The sequence below is a fragment of the Salvelinus fontinalis genome, chromosome 19, assembly GCF_029448725.1.
Source record: "Salvelinus fontinalis isolate EN_2023a chromosome 19, ASM2944872v1, whole genome shotgun sequence".
In the NCBI taxonomy this organism is placed as follows: domain Eukaryota; kingdom Metazoa; phylum Chordata; class Actinopteri; order Salmoniformes; family Salmonidae; genus Salvelinus; species Salvelinus fontinalis.
Genome location: NC_074683.1, coordinates 54,583,781 through 54,598,994, shown reverse-complemented (window position 1 = coordinate 54,598,994; position 15,214 = coordinate 54,583,781). Strand labels below are relative to the sequence as shown.

The following is a 15,214-nucleotide window of genomic DNA, read 5'->3' as shown; positions in this document are numbered from 1 at the left end:
GCATAATACAAATTCATAAAACATACAAGTGTTATACGTGAAAATAAAGCTTAACTTCTTGTTAATCCAGCCGCTGTGTCAGATTTCAAAAAGGCTTTACGGCGAAAGCAGACCATGCGATTATCTGAGGACAGCGCCCCGCATACAAACACATGAAAATCATATTTCAACCAGGCAGGTGCGCCACGAAAATCAGAAATAGCGATATAATTAATGCCTTACCTTTTGAAGATCTTCTTCTGTTGGCACTCAAATGTCCCAGTTACATTACAAATGGTCCTTTTGTTGGATAAATTCCTTCTTTATATCCCAAAAATGTTCATTTATTTGGCGCGTTTGATTCAGAAATACACCGGTTTCAACTCGCCCAACATGCCTACAAAGTATCCGATAAGTTACCTGTAAACTTGGTCCAAACATTTCAAATGTATAACTGTATGCAATGCATTAGGAAAGTATTCAGACCCCTTGACTTTTTCCACATTTTGTTACATTACAGCCTTATTCTAAAATATTTACAATTGTTCCTCATCAATGTACACACAATACCCCATAATGACAAAGCGAAAACAGGTTTTTAGAAATGTTACCAAATTTATAAAACATTTTAAAGCATATAACTTATTTACAAAATTATTCAGATCCTTTGCTATGAGACATCCTTGACGTTTCTACAACTTGATTGGAGTCCACCTGTGGTAAATTCAATTGATTGGACATGATTTTGAAAGGCACACACCTGTCTATATAAGGTCCCACAGTTGACAGTGCATATCAGAGCAAAAACCAAGCCATGAGGTCGAAGGAATTGTCTGTAGAGCTCAGAGACAGGATTGTATCGAGGCACAGATCTGGGAAAGCGTACCAAAACATTTCTGAGGAATTGATAGTAAAGTGACGAGACAATCATGATAGTTTTAATAAACAGACTAGCAGCAGCGTGTGTGAGAAGTGTAAGTTCAATTCAGTGACAACATTAATGCGGTTTGTACTAAATTGCTTTTTCAATCAGTTCTGAGTGAAGCGTTTATTTTACAGCCACCAGCGTGCCTTTGTCCTGGAGGTCATGGGACGACACTGTGGGTAAGTTCCACATGTTCATTTAGGGTCATTGTTATGAATGACTATATCCTCTGTAGGCTCTCTAAAACAGGCTATTCCATTACATTAACGTTCTCTCTCAACAGGTATCTAGCGTTGGTGTCCGCTCTGGCCTCCGGAGCAGACTGGCTCTTCATCCCAGAGGCTCCACCATTAGAGGGCTGGGAGGACCTCATGTGTGCCCGCTTGGAGCATGTGAGACTGGGGCTGGGACTAGTTCTATATTCTGTTCTATTCTATCCTGTTCTATTCTATCCTGTTCTGTTCTATTTTATACTATTCTATCCTGTTCTGTTCTATTCTATACTGTTCTATTTTATACTGTTCTATCCTGTTCTGTTCTATTCTATCCTGTTCTGTTCTATTCTATACTGTTCTGTTCTATTTTATACTGTTCTATCCTGTTCTGTTCTATTCTATTCTGTTCTATTTTATACTGTTCTATCCTGTTCTGTTCTATTCTATACTGTTCTATCCTGTTCTGTTCTATTCTATCCTGTTCTGTTCTATTCTATACTGTTCTGTTCTATTTTATACTGTTCTATCCTGTTCTGTTCTATTTTATACTGTTCTATCCTGTTCTGTTCTATTCTATTCTGTTCTATTTTATACTGTTCTATCCTGTTCTGTTCTATTCTATTCTGTTAAATTTTATACTGTTCTATCCTGTTCTGTTCTATTCTATCCTGTTCTGTTCTATTCTATACTGTTCTGTTCTATTTTATACTGTTCTATCCTGTTCTGTTCTATTCTATCCTGTTCTGTTCTATTCTATACTGTTCTGTTCTATTTTATACTGTTCTATCCTGTTCTGTTCTATTTTATACTGTTCTATCCTGTTCTGTTCTATTCTGTTCAATTTTATACTGTTCTATCCTGTTCTGTTCTATCCTGTTCTATTCTATTCTACGCAGAACAACAATTTAAATGCAGCAATTTCTAAGATTTTACTGAGTTACAGTTCATATCAGGAAATCGGTCAATTGAAATAAATGAATTAATCCCTAATCTATGGATTTCACATGACTGGGCAGGGGTGCAGCCATTGGTGGGCCTGGGAGGGCAAAGGCCCATCCACTGGGGAGACAGGCCCAGCCAATCAGAATTAGTTTTTTTCCCCAAAAAAAGGGCTATATTACAGACCAAAATACTCCTCTACAAAATGTCTTGGATTTTCTTTTTCAGATCATGAAACATGGGACCAACACTTTTTACATCAATCAAATGTATTTATGCAGCCCTTTTAACATCATGTCTCAAAGTGCATTTCAGAATCCCAGCCTAAAACAGCAAGCAATGCAGATGTAGAAGGACGGCGGCTAGGAAAAACTCCCTAGAAAGACAGAAACCTAGGGAAGAAACCTTGAGAGGAACCAGGCTCTGAGGGGTGGCCAGTCCTCTTCTGGCTGTGTCGGTAGAGATTATAAGAGTACATGGCTATTAAAGCCATATTGTTCTTCAAGATGTTCAAACGTTCATAGATGACCAGCAGCGTCAAATAATAATCACAGTGGTTGTAGAAGGTGAAACAGGTCAGTACCTCAGGAGTAAATGTCAGTTGGCTTTTCATAGCTGAGCATTCAGAGTCGAGGGAGAGAGAGAGAGAGAGGGAACACAGTTAAGTTTACACAGGACACCAGATAAGACGGCATAATTACACCAGATAGGACAGACTGACCCCAGCCCCCCGGAACATAGACTATTGCAGCAGAGATACTGGAGGCTGGGGGGGGGGGGGTCGGGGGACACTGTGGCCCCGTCTGATGATCAGGCAGGATATAACCCCACCCACTTTGCCAAAGCACAGCCCCCACACCACTAGATGGATATCAACAGACCACCAATTTACTACCCTGAGACATGGCTGAGTATAGCCCACAAAGATCTCCCCCACCGCAGGAGCCCGAGTGGGCGCAATTCTGGACAGGAAGATCACGTCAGTGACTCAACCACTCAAGTCGAGTATAGCACAAAAAATCCTGGCACGACGGGACGCACCCCTCCTAGGGACGGCATGAAAGAGCACCAGTAAGCCAGTGACTGAGCCCCCGTTATAGGGTTAGAGGCAGAGAATCCCAGTGGAGAGAGGGGAACCGGCCAGGCAGAGACAGCAAGGGCGGTTCGTTGCTCCAGTGCCTTTCCGTTCACCTTCATAACCCTGGGCCAGACTACCCTCAATCATATGACCTACTGAAGAGATAAGTCTTCAGTAAAGACTTAAAGGTCGAGACCGAGCCTGCGTCTCTCACATGGGTAGGCAGACCGTTCCATAAAAATGGAGATCTATAGGAGAAAGCCCTGCCTCCAGCTGTTTGCTTAGAAATTCTAGGGACAATTAGGAGGCCTGCGTCTTGTGACCGTAGCGTACGTGTAGGTATGTACAGCAGGACTAAATCGGAGAGACAGGTAGGAGCAAGCCCATGTAATGCTTTGTAGGTTAGCAGTAAAACCTTAAAATCAGCCCCTTGCCTTAACGGGAAGCCAGTGTAGGGAGGCTAGCACTGGAGTAATATGATCAAACTTTTTGGTTCTAGTCAGGATTCTAGCAGCCGTATTTAGCACTAACTGAAGTTTATTTAGTGCTTTATCCAGGTAGCCGGAAAGTAGAGCATTGCAGTAGTCTAACCTAGAATTGACAAAAGCATGGATTCAAGCTGTCCTTGAAACGGTCTTAATATGTTCGTTAAAAGAGAGATCAGGATCCAGAGTAACGCCGAGGTCCTTCACAGTTTTATTTGAGACGACTGTACAACCATCAAGATTAATTGTCAGATCCAACAGAATATCTCTTTGTTTCTTGGGACCTAGAACTAGCATCTCTGATGCGTTTTTGTCTGAGTTTAAAAGTAAAATATTTGCCGCCATCCTCTTCCTTATGTCTGAAACACGGGCTTCCCGGGAGTTTTGGGGCTTCACCACTTCTTCATTGAAATGTACAGCTGTGTGTCGTCCGCATAGCAGTGACATAGTGTTTACGAATGACATCGCAAAGAGGTAGAATATATCGTGAAAACAATAGTGGTCCTAAAACGGAAACATGAGGAACACCGAAATGTACCATTGATTTGTCAGAAGACAAACCATCCACAGAGACGAACTGATAACTTTCTGACTGTTGCCATCTAAACCAGGCCAGAACTTGTCCGTGTAGACCAATTAGGGTTTCCAATCTCTCCAAAAGAATGTGGTGATTGATGGTGTCAAAAGCAGCACTAAGGTCTAGGAGCACGAGGACAGATGTGCAGCGGTATAAGTTACTGCATCTCAGTGATTGAGGCGTCACTACAGACACGGTTTCGATCCCAGGCTGTGTCACAGCCGGCCGCCACTGGGAGACCCTCGAGGCAGCGCACAATTGGCCCAGCATCGTCTGGGTTAGGGGAGGGTTTGGTCCGTCGCGCTCTAGCGACTCCTTGTGGCGGGCCGGGCGCATGCACGCTGACTTCCGTCGCCAGCTGTACGTCGTTTCCTCCGACACATTGGTGCGGCTGGCGTTCGCCTTTCTCGCTCTCGCTCTCTTGGTGCGGCTGGCGTTCGTCTCTCTCGCTCTCTTGGTGCGGCTTGCGTTCGCCTCTCTCTCGCTCTCGCTCTCTTGGTGCGGCTGTCTTTCGCCTCGCTCTGGCTCTGGCTCTGGCTCTGGCTCTGGCTCTGGCTCTGGCTCTGGCTCTGGCTCTGGCTCTGGCTCTGGCTGCAGCGATGGGACAAGACTGTAACTACCAATTTGGATAGCACTAAAAAGGTAGGTCAGGGAGGACACGAGTGCAGTCTCAGTACGTTGCAGATGTTTTTGTTCAGTATATATTCTATCCTCTTCTACACCTGCATTGCTTGGCCTTTCTAGGGAGTTTTTCCTAGCCACCGTGCTTCTACACCTGCATTGCTTGCTGTTTGGGGTTTTAGACTGGGTTTCTGTACAGCACTTTGAGATATCAGCTGATGTAAGAAGGGCTATATAAATACATTTGATTTGACTTGATCTTCTGTTATACAGTGCATTCGGAAATGATTCAGACCCCTTGACTTTTTTCACATTTTGTATTGTTAAAGCCTTATTCTAAAATTGTAAATTCAATTTTAGAACAAATTGATTGGACATGATTTGTAAAGGCACACACCTGTCTATATAAGGTCCTACAGTTGACAGTGCATGTCAGAGCAAAAACCAAGCCATGAGGTCGAAGGAATTGTCCGTAGAGCTCCGAAACAGGATTGTGTCGAGGCACAGATCTGGGGAAGGGTAACAAAACATTTCTGCAGCATTGAAGGTCCCTAAGAACACAGTGGCCTCCATCATTCTTAAATGGAAGAAGTTTGGAACCACCAAGACTCTTCCTAGAGCTGGCCGCCCGGCCAAACTGAGCAATCGGGGGAAGAAGGGCCTTGGTAGGGGAAGTGACCAAGAACCTGATGGTCACTCTGAAAGAGCTCCAGAGTTCCTCTGTGGAGATAGGAGAACCTTCCAGAAGGACTGTATCTGCAGCACTTTACCAATCAGGTGAAGTAAAATGCACATGACAGCCTGCTTGGAGTTTCCAAAATGCACGTAAAGGACTCTGACCATGAGGAACAAGACAACCCTAAAGCACACAGCCAAGACAACGCATTTACAAGAATATTTTAAAGAAATGTATCTTTGTCATTATGGGGTATTGTGATGTCATTATGGGGTATTGTGATGTCATTATGGGGTATTGTGACGTCATTATGGGGTATTGTGTGTAGATTGATTGAGGGGGAAAAAACGATTTAATCCATTTTAGAATAAGGCTGTAACGTAACAAAATGAGGTCTGAATACTTTCCGAAGGCATTGTACATGCAGTATGTAGTCTGTTCTCTGCTCTGTTACGTTCCCCAGGGTCTGTGTTGTGGTTTAGTATGTAGTTTGTTCTCTGCTCTGTTACGTTCCCCAGGGTCTGTGTTGTGGTGCAGTATGTAGTCTGTTCTCTGCTCTGTTACGTTCCCCAGGGTCTGTGTTGTGGTGCAGTATGTAGTCTGTTCTCTGCTCTGTTACGTTCCCCAGGGTCTGTGTTGTGGTGCAGTATGTAGTCTGTTCTCTGCTCTGTTACGTTCCCCAGGGTCTGTGTTGTGGTGCAGTATGTAGTCTGTTCTCTGCTCTGTTACGTTCCCCAGGGTCTGTGTTGTGGTTTTGTATGTAGTCTGTTCTCTGCTCTGTTACGTTCCCCAGGGTCTGTGTAGTCTGTTCTCTGCTCTGTTACGTTCCCCAGGGTCTGTGTTGTGGTGCAGTATGTAGTCTGTTCTCTGCTCTGTTACGTTCCCCAGGGTCTGTGTAGTCTGTTCTCTGCTCTGTTACGTTCCCCAGGGTCTGTGTTGTGGTTTTGTATGTGTGTGTTTCAGGATGGATTCCTATATCCTGTTCTATGCTCTGTTCTATATTCTGTTATATTCTAAATGCTGTTCTATTCTATATCCTGTTCTATGCTCTGTTCTATATTCTGTTCTATTCTAAATGCTGTTCTATTCTTTATCCTGTTCTATGCTCTGTTCTAAATGCTGTTCTATTCTATATCCTGTTCTATGCTCTGTTCTATATTCTGTTCTATTCTAAATGCTGTTCTATTCTATATCCTGTTCTATGCTCTGTTCTATATTCTGTTCTATTCTAAATGCTGTTCTATTCTATATCCTGTTCTATGCTCTGTTCTAAATGCTGTTCTATTCTAAATGCTGTTCTATTCTATGTCCTGTTCTGTGCTCTGTTCTATATTCTGTTTTATTCTATATCCTGCTCTGTTCTATATTCTGTTTTATTCTATATCCTGCTCTGTTCTATATTCTGTTTTATTCTATATCCTGCTCTGTTCTATATTCTGTTTTATTCTATATCCTGCTCTGTTCTATATTCTGTTTTATTCTATATCCTGCTCTGTTCTATATTCTGTTTTATTCTATATCCTGCTCTGTTCTATATTCTGTTTTATTCTATATTCTGTTCTGTTCTATATTTTGTTCTGCTTTGCTCTGTTCTGTTCTATATTCTGTTATATTCTGTTTTATTCTATTCTATATTCTGTTCTGTTCTCTATTATATTCTGTTCTGTTATATTCTGTTTTATTATATTCTATATTCTGTTTTATTATATTCTATATTCTGTTTTATTATATTCTATATTCTGTTTTATTATATTCTGTTCTGTTATATTCTGTTTTATTATATTCTATATTCTGTTCTGTTATATTCTCTTTTATTATATTCTATATTCTGTTCTGTTCTGTTTTATTATATTCTATATTCTGTTCTGTTATATTCTATATTCTGTTTTATTATATTCTATATTCTGTTTTATTATATTCTATATTCTGTTCTGTTATATTCTGTTTTATTATATTCTATATTCTGTTCTGTTATATTCTGTTTTATTATATTCTATATTCTGTTCTGTTATATTCTGTTTTATTATATTCTATATTCTGTTCTGTTATATTCTGTTCTATTATATTCTATATTCTGTTCTATTATATTCTGTTCTATTATATTCTATATTCTGTTCTGTTATATTCTGTTCTATTATATTCTATATTCTGTTCTATTATATTCTGTTCTATTATATTCTATATTCTGTTCTATTATATTCTGTTCTGTTATATTCTGTTCTATTATATTCTATATTCTGTTCTGTTATATTATGTTCTATTATATTCTATATTCTGTTCTATTATATTCTATATTCTGTTGTATATTCTGTTCTTTTCCATTCTTTTCTAAAGAGCCAAATACACTGAAAGACACTGGTGTAGTGTGTGTGTGTGCAGAGTGTCAGTAATACAGCAGTGTGCTGTGTGTGTGCGCATAGTGTCAGTAATACAGCAGTGTGTGTGTGTGTGCGCATAGTGTCAGTAATACAGCAGTGTGTGTGTGTGTGTGTGTGTGCAGAGTGTCAGTAATACATCAGTGTGCTGTGTGTGTGTGCGCATAGTGTCAGTAATACAGCAGTGTGTGTGTGTGTGTGTGTGTGTGTGTGTGTGTGCAGAGTGTCAGTAATACAGCAGTGTGTGTGTGTGTGTGTGTGCAGAGTGTCAGTAATACAGCAGTGTGTGTGTGTGTGTGCGCATAGTGTCAGTAATACAGCAGTGTGTGTGTGTGTGTGTGTGTGTGTGTGTGTGTGTGTGCGCATAGTGTCAGTAATACAGCAGTGTGTGTGTGTGTGTGTGCAGTGTGTCAGTAATACAGCAGTGTGTGTGTGTGTGTGCAGAGTGTCAGTAATACAGCTGTGTGTGTGTGTGTGTGTGCAGAGTGCCAGTAATACAGCAGTGTGTGTGTGTGTGTGTGTGTGTCAGTAATACAGCAGTGTGTGTGTGTGTGTGTGTGTGTGCAGAGTGTCAGTAATACAGCAGTGTGTGTGTGTGTGTGCAGAGTGTCAGTAATACAGCAGTGTGTGTGTGATGTGTTTTTGTGTGCAGAGTCGCAGTAAGGGCTCCAGACTGAACATAGTAATCATCGCTGAAGGAGCCATCAACAGAGCTGGTGAACCCATCTCTTCAAGCTACGTCAAGGATGTACGTCTTTAAGCAGCTCATTCTGCCTCTGTCTTTATATGAAACCCCGATCGACTGCACCAATATTCATCACACAGTGACTTCTTATACTTTGTGGGACCATGACAATGAATACGTCCCAAATTGGACCCGGTTCCCTTTGTAGTGCACTATAAAGAGAGCAGGATGGATCCCATGACTGTATAAACATCTGTGTTCCCTTTGTAGTGCACTATAAAGAGAGCAGGATGGATCCCATGACTGTATAAACATCTGTGTTCCCTTTGTAGTGCACTATAAAGAGAGCAGGATGGATCCCATATGGAGCAGTCAGAGAAACCTCGTTACTCCATATCTATTCCCTGGCTGACTGCTCCTCTCTCCATGTCTCTTCTCTGACTGGCTGACTGCTCCTCCATGTCTATTCTCTGACTGACTGGCTGACTGCTCCTCCATGTCTCTTCCCTGGCTGACTGCTCCTCTCTCCATATCTCTTCCCTGACTGACTGGCTGACTGCTCCTCTCTCCATATCTCTTCCCTGGCTGACTGGTTGACTGCTCCTCCATGTCTCTTCCCTGGCTGACTGCTCCTCTCTCCATATCTCTTCCCTGACTGACTGGCTGACTGCTCCTCTCTCCATATCTCTTCCCTGGCTGACTGGTTGACTGCTCCTCTCTCCATGTCTCTTCCCTGACTGACTGGCTGACTGCTCCTCTCTCCATGTCTCTTCCCTGACTGACTGGCTGACTGCTCCTCTCTCTATGTCTCTTCTCTGACTGGCTGACTGCTCCTCCATGTCTATTCCCTGGCTGACTGGCTGACTGCTCCTCTCTCCATGTCTCTTCCCTGACTGACTGGCTGACTGCTCCTCTCTCCATGTCTCTTCCCTGACTGACTGGCTGACTGCTCCTCTCTCCATGTCTCTTCCCTGACTGACTGGCTGACTGCTCCTCTCTCCATGTCTCCATGTCTATTCTCTGACTGGCTGACTGCTCCTCCATGTCTCTTCCCTGGCTGACTGCTCCTCCCTCCATATCTCCATGTCTCTTCCCTGACTGACTTGCTGACTGCTCCTCTCTCCATGTCGCCATGTCTCTTCCCTGGCTGACTGCTCCTCTCTCCATATCTATTCCGTTACTGACTGGCTGACTACTCCTCTCTCCATGTCTCTTCCCTGACTGACTGGCTGACTGCTCCTCTCTCCATGTCTCTTCCCTGGCTGACTGTCTGACTGCTCCTCCATGTCTATTCTCTGACTGTCTCTGTCTCATGTCTCTTTGTAGCTGGTAGAGAAGAGGCTGGGTTATGACACCCGGGTCACTGTCCTAGGTCATGTACAGCGAGGAGGAACACCCTCCGCCTTCGACCGGGTGCTGGTGAGTTTAGTTCCTTAACACTTGTTATACGCTCCCTGGATGCCCCTACTGCACCGGAGGCCCCCGACTGCACCGGAGGCCCCCGACTGCACCGGAGGCCCCCGACTGCACCGGAGGCCCCCGACTGCACCGGAGGCCCCCGACTGCACCGGAGGCCCCCGACTGCACCGGAGGCCGTTTTCTGGAGTATTGTGCTGTTCAGTTTAGATTGGAGCAGCGGGGGTGTTTGGAGCAGCGGGGGTGATTGGAGCAGCGGGGGTGATTGGAGCAGCGGGGGTGATTGGAGCAGCGGGGGTGTTTGGAGCAGCTGCAGTTTGTCAGAGGGTGTCGTAGTGAATGGAGGGTTCAGAATGTAAGAGTGGCGCTGTACCAGCTTGTGGACTGGCTGCACCACTATGTCATTTAAAATACTGTTTTATTTTGTATATTATTAGTTATCATTTCAGGCTCTAGATTGCAGGAAATGGCAGTTATAGATGTTTTTAAAAAAATCTCTGAGTCCAAAGGCCTACGGACGTCCTCTGCGCCTCGTATTCGACAGCACCACCTTGTTAAATCCTGTCCTGTTGTCATTCCACAGAGCAGTAAGGTAGGAGTGGAGGCTGTAGTCGCTCTGTTAGAGGCCACTCCAGAGACCCCGGCCTGTGTCATCGGCCTGTCAGGAAACCAGGCTGTCCGCCTGCCTCTTATGGAGTGTGTACAGATGGTGAGGTAACTTCCTGTTTCAGAAGTGACGAACCACTGACAAATTCTCCTAACAATAAACAGTCGTGAATGTTTTTTGGTCCATGTCTGTAAATCTAATCCCTTTCAGAGTTCCTCTCTCAAACTCTGCAGCAGAGCATTAGTCTTACTGTTTGAGGGAGGGTAGTGAGAGGGATTTGCACAAATCGAATTCTGTCCATCGTATGATTTATATGATGTGTGTCTTGCCTGTAGACTAAAGAGGTTCAGAAGGCCATGAATGAAAAGAGGTTTGATGAAGCCATCCAACTGAGAGGAAGGTGAGATGTCAAATATCTTATGAATATGATACACCACGTGACCAAAAGTATGTGGACACCTGCTTGTTGAACATCTCATTCCAAAATCAAGGGCATTAATATGGAGTTGGTCCCCCCTTTGCTGCTATAACAGCCATAAGAGCATTGGTGAGGTCGGGCACTGTTGTTGGGCGGTTTGGCCTGGCTCATAGTCGGCGATCCAATTCATCCCAAAGGTGTTCGATGGGGTTGAGGTCAGGGTTCTGTGCAGGCCAGTCAAGTTCTTCCACACCGATCTCGACACCATTTCTGTATGGACCTCGCTTTGTGCACGGGGGCATTGTCATGCTGAAAGGGCCTTCCCCAAACTGTTGCCACAAAGTTGGAAGCACAGAATTGTCTAGAATGTCATTGTTTGCTGTAGCATTAAGATTTCCCTTCACTGGAACTAAGGAGCCTAGTCTGAACCATGAAAAATAGCCCGAGACCATTATCCCTCCTCCACCAAAACTTTACAGTTGGCACATTGAATTCGGGCAGGTAGCTTTCTCCTGGCATCTGCCAAATCCAGTTTTGTCCATCGGACACTTACAGTTGACCGGGGCAGCTCTAGCAGGTCAGAAATTTGACCACCTGTTGTAAAGGTGGCATCATATGACGGTGCCACGTTGAAAGTCACTGAGCTCTTCAGTAAGGCCATTCTACTGCCAATGTTTGTCTATGGAGATTGCACGGCTGTGTGCTCGGTTTTATCCACCTGTTATCAATGGGTGTGGCTGAAATAGTCCACTAACTTGAACGGGTGTCCACATACTTTTGTACAGGGCCTTCGGAAAGTATTCAGACCCCTTGACTTTTTCCACATTTTGTTACATTACAGCCTTAATCTAATGTTTTGATTCATTTTTATTTATTGTAAAATGGATTACATTTTATTTTTTTCCTCATCAATCTACACAATACCCAATAATGACAAAGCAAAAACAATGTTTGCTAATTCATAAAAATACAAAAACTGAAATATCACATTTACATAAGTATTCAGACCCTTTACTCAGTACTTTGTTGAAGCACCTTTGGCAGCGATTACAGCCTCAAGTCTTCTTGGGTATGATGCTACAAGCTTGGCACACCTGTATTTGGGGTTTCTCCCATTCTTCTCTGCAGATCATCTATTTTCAGGTCTCTTCAGAGATGTTTGATTGGGTTCGAGTCCGGGCTCTGGCTGAGCCACTCAAGCACATTCAGAGACTTGTCCCGAAGCCACTCCTGTGTTGTCTTGGCTGTGTGCTTAGGGTCGTTGTCCTGTTGGAAGGTGAACCTTCACCCCAGTCTGAGGTCCTGAGCGCTCTGGAGCAGGTTTTCATCAAGGATCTCTCTGTACTTTGCTCCGTTCATCTTTCCCTCGATCCTGACTAGTCTCCCAGTCCCTGCCGCTGTTAAACATCCCCACAGCATGATGCTTCCACCACCATGCTTCACCGTAGGGATGGTGCCGGGTCTCCTCCAGATGTGACCCTTGGCATTCAGGCCAAAGACTTCAATCAAGGTTACATCAGAGCAGAGACTAATCTTGTTTCTCATGGTCTTGAGAGTCTTTAGGTGCCTTTTGGCAAACTCCAAGCAGGCTGTCATGTGCCTTTTACTGAGGAGTGGCTTCTATCTGGCCGCTCTACCATAAAGGCCTGATTGGTGGAATGCTGCAGAGATGGTTATCCTTCTGGAAGGTTCTCCCATCTCCACAGAGGAACTCTGGAGCTCTTTCAGAGTGACCATTGGGTTATTGGTCACCTCCCTGACCAAGGCCCTTATCTCCCGATTGTTCAGTTTGGCCGGGCTGCCAGCTCTAGGAAGAGTCTTGGTGGTTACAAACTTTTTCCATTGGAAAGCTGTCAAGGCAAAGGGTGGCTACTTTGAAGAATCTCAAATATAAAATATATTTTGATTTGTTGAACACTTTTTTGGTTCCTGCATAATAATGTGTTATTTCATAGTTTATGTCTTCACCATTATTCTACAATGTAGAAAATAGTACAAGTAAAGGAAAACACTGGAATGAGAAGGTGTGTCCAAACTTGTGACTGGTACTGTAAATATATATATTAGACTAAGATAGATACAGCCCATACACACACCAGTCTCAACGTCAACAGTGAAGAGGCGACTCCGGGATGCTGGCCTTCTAGGCAGAGTTCCTCTGTCCAGTCTCAACGTCAACAGTGAAGCGGCAACTCCGGGATGCTGGCCTTCTAGGCAGAGTTCCTCTGTCCAGTCTCAACGTCAACAGTGAAGCGGCAACTCCGGGATGCTGGCCTTCTAGGCAGAGTTCCTCTGTCCAGTCTGTCTGTGTTCTTTTGCCCATCTTCATCTTTTTTTAAATTTATTGGCCAGTCTTTGCAAACCTGCCTAGAAGGCCAGCTGACGTTGACTGTTGATTTGCTGGTACTATTTAATGAAGCTGCCAGTTGAGGACTTGTGAGGCATCTGTTTCTCAAACTAGACACACTAATGTACTTGTCCTCTTGCTCAGTTGTGCACCGTGGCCTCCCACTCCTCTTTCTATTCTGGTTAGAGCTAGTTTGCACTGTTCTGTGAAGGGAGTAGTACACAGCATTGTACGAGATCTTCAGTTTCTTGGCAATTTCTCGCATGGAATAGACAGACGAGTTTCAGAATAAAGTACTTTGTTTCTGGCCATTTTGAGCCTGTAATCGAACCCACAAATGCTGATGCTCCATCAGCATTTGGTCTGAAGGCCAGTTTTATTGCTTCTTTAATCAGGACAACAGTTTTCAGCTGTGCTGACTGTGGCAGACCAGGGGGGTTGGTCAAGACGTTTACACAGAGTAGGATTAGCTCGGTTTCAAGGGTGTTTATTAAATAATAAATCAAAAAGGATAGGTCTCCCCCATGAGACCCTCTCCGGGACACCGTCTTCTGGGCTCCGGGTCTTGCTGTATCCGGTCAAACTCAACTCTCTTCTTAGCTTCGGTTACCGTCTCCAACTACATGGAAGTCACCTCACTTCCCCCAGTCTTCCCCTGTGTGCTGCCCTTCTGGCAGCTTTATGGGGCTTGTACAGCTGGTGAGCAATCAGCCCTTGATTGCTCACAAACTGCCCAATCAGTCCCAATTAGTCCTGGCCAGAGAGCCCGTCGAGACCTGGCACGTCCAGCAGATGGCGCCATCGCTTAGTGATGTATACTCTGTCTGTCACCAGGCCTCGACGAGTCTCCCCCTGGTGGCTGACCTGCTGTACTCCACATAACATAATTTCAAAAGGGTTTTCTAATGATCAATTAGCCTTTTAAAATGATACACTTGGATTAGCTAACACAACGTGCCATTAGAATACAGGAGTGATGGTTGCTGATAATGGGCCTATGTAGATATTCCATTAAAAATCAGCTGTTTCCAGCTACAATAGTCATTTACAACATTAACAATGTCTACACTGTATTTCTGATCAATTTGATGTCATTTTAAAGGACAAAAAATGTGATTTTCTTTTAAATAACAAAGACATTTCTAAGTGACCCCAAACTGTTGAATGGTAGTGCATTATGGAGTATGTATGTACATTTGATATAATGAATCTGATATTAAGAACATTTAATTTATGTTTTCTGAATATTATTTATTCTTTGTTTTAGGAGCTTCGAGAACAACTGGAACATGTACAAACTGCTAGCCTTTCAGAAGCCTGCTGTTACCAAGGTAATCTATTCAACCTTTATTTAACTAGGCAAGTCAGTTAAGCACAAATTCCTATTTACAATGACGGCCCATCCCCGGCCAAACCTGGACGACCTGGGGCCAATTGTGCAGCCGGATGTGATACAGCCTGGATTTGAACCCGGGGACTGTAGTGACGTCTCTTGCACTGAGATGCAGTGCCTTAGAACGCTGAGCCACTCGCGAAGCCCTAATATTCACTGTGAGACATTACTCCCATGACATGGCTGTAAGACTGTCTCATCTTTCTTCAGAGCGACCACACGCTGGCGGTGCTGAATGTGGGCGCTCCGGCAGCAGGGATGAATGCAGCGGTCCGCTCGGCTGTCAGGGTGGCGCTGGCCTACGGTCACAAGGTCTACTCTGTCAACGACGGCTTCGAGGGGCTGGCCAACGGAGCGGTGAGGATATAGTCCCTTTAGTATACAACACTAAACATGCTATGGATGGATGGGTGGATGTAGATTCAGCAGTGTTATCTAGTAGTGGGATGGAGAGAGAGTCAGTAGATTCAGCAGTATT

General features: G+C 44.1%; 1 protein-coding gene across 1 annotated transcript in view; it reads left to right on the top strand.

Annotated features, from left to right (window-relative positions):
* Positions 1 to 15,214, top strand: part of pfkla (phosphofructokinase, liver a) — a 66,299-nt gene that overhangs the window by 29,172 nt on the left and 21,913 nt on the right. Inside the window, exons 6-13 of the mRNA XM_055871957.1 lie at positions 1,039 to 1,083; positions 1,188 to 1,296; positions 8,523 to 8,618; positions 9,882 to 9,974; positions 10,555 to 10,680; positions 10,914 to 10,978; positions 14,611 to 14,674; positions 14,947 to 15,093. Of these exons, the coding sequence (XP_055727932.1) occupies positions 1,039 to 1,083; positions 1,188 to 1,296; positions 8,523 to 8,618; positions 9,882 to 9,974; positions 10,555 to 10,680; positions 10,914 to 10,978; positions 14,611 to 14,674; positions 14,947 to 15,093 (745 nt within the window). The remainder of the gene's footprint in view (positions 1 to 1,038; positions 1,084 to 1,187; positions 1,297 to 8,522; positions 8,619 to 9,881; positions 9,975 to 10,554; positions 10,681 to 10,913; positions 10,979 to 14,610; positions 14,675 to 14,946; positions 15,094 to 15,214) is intronic.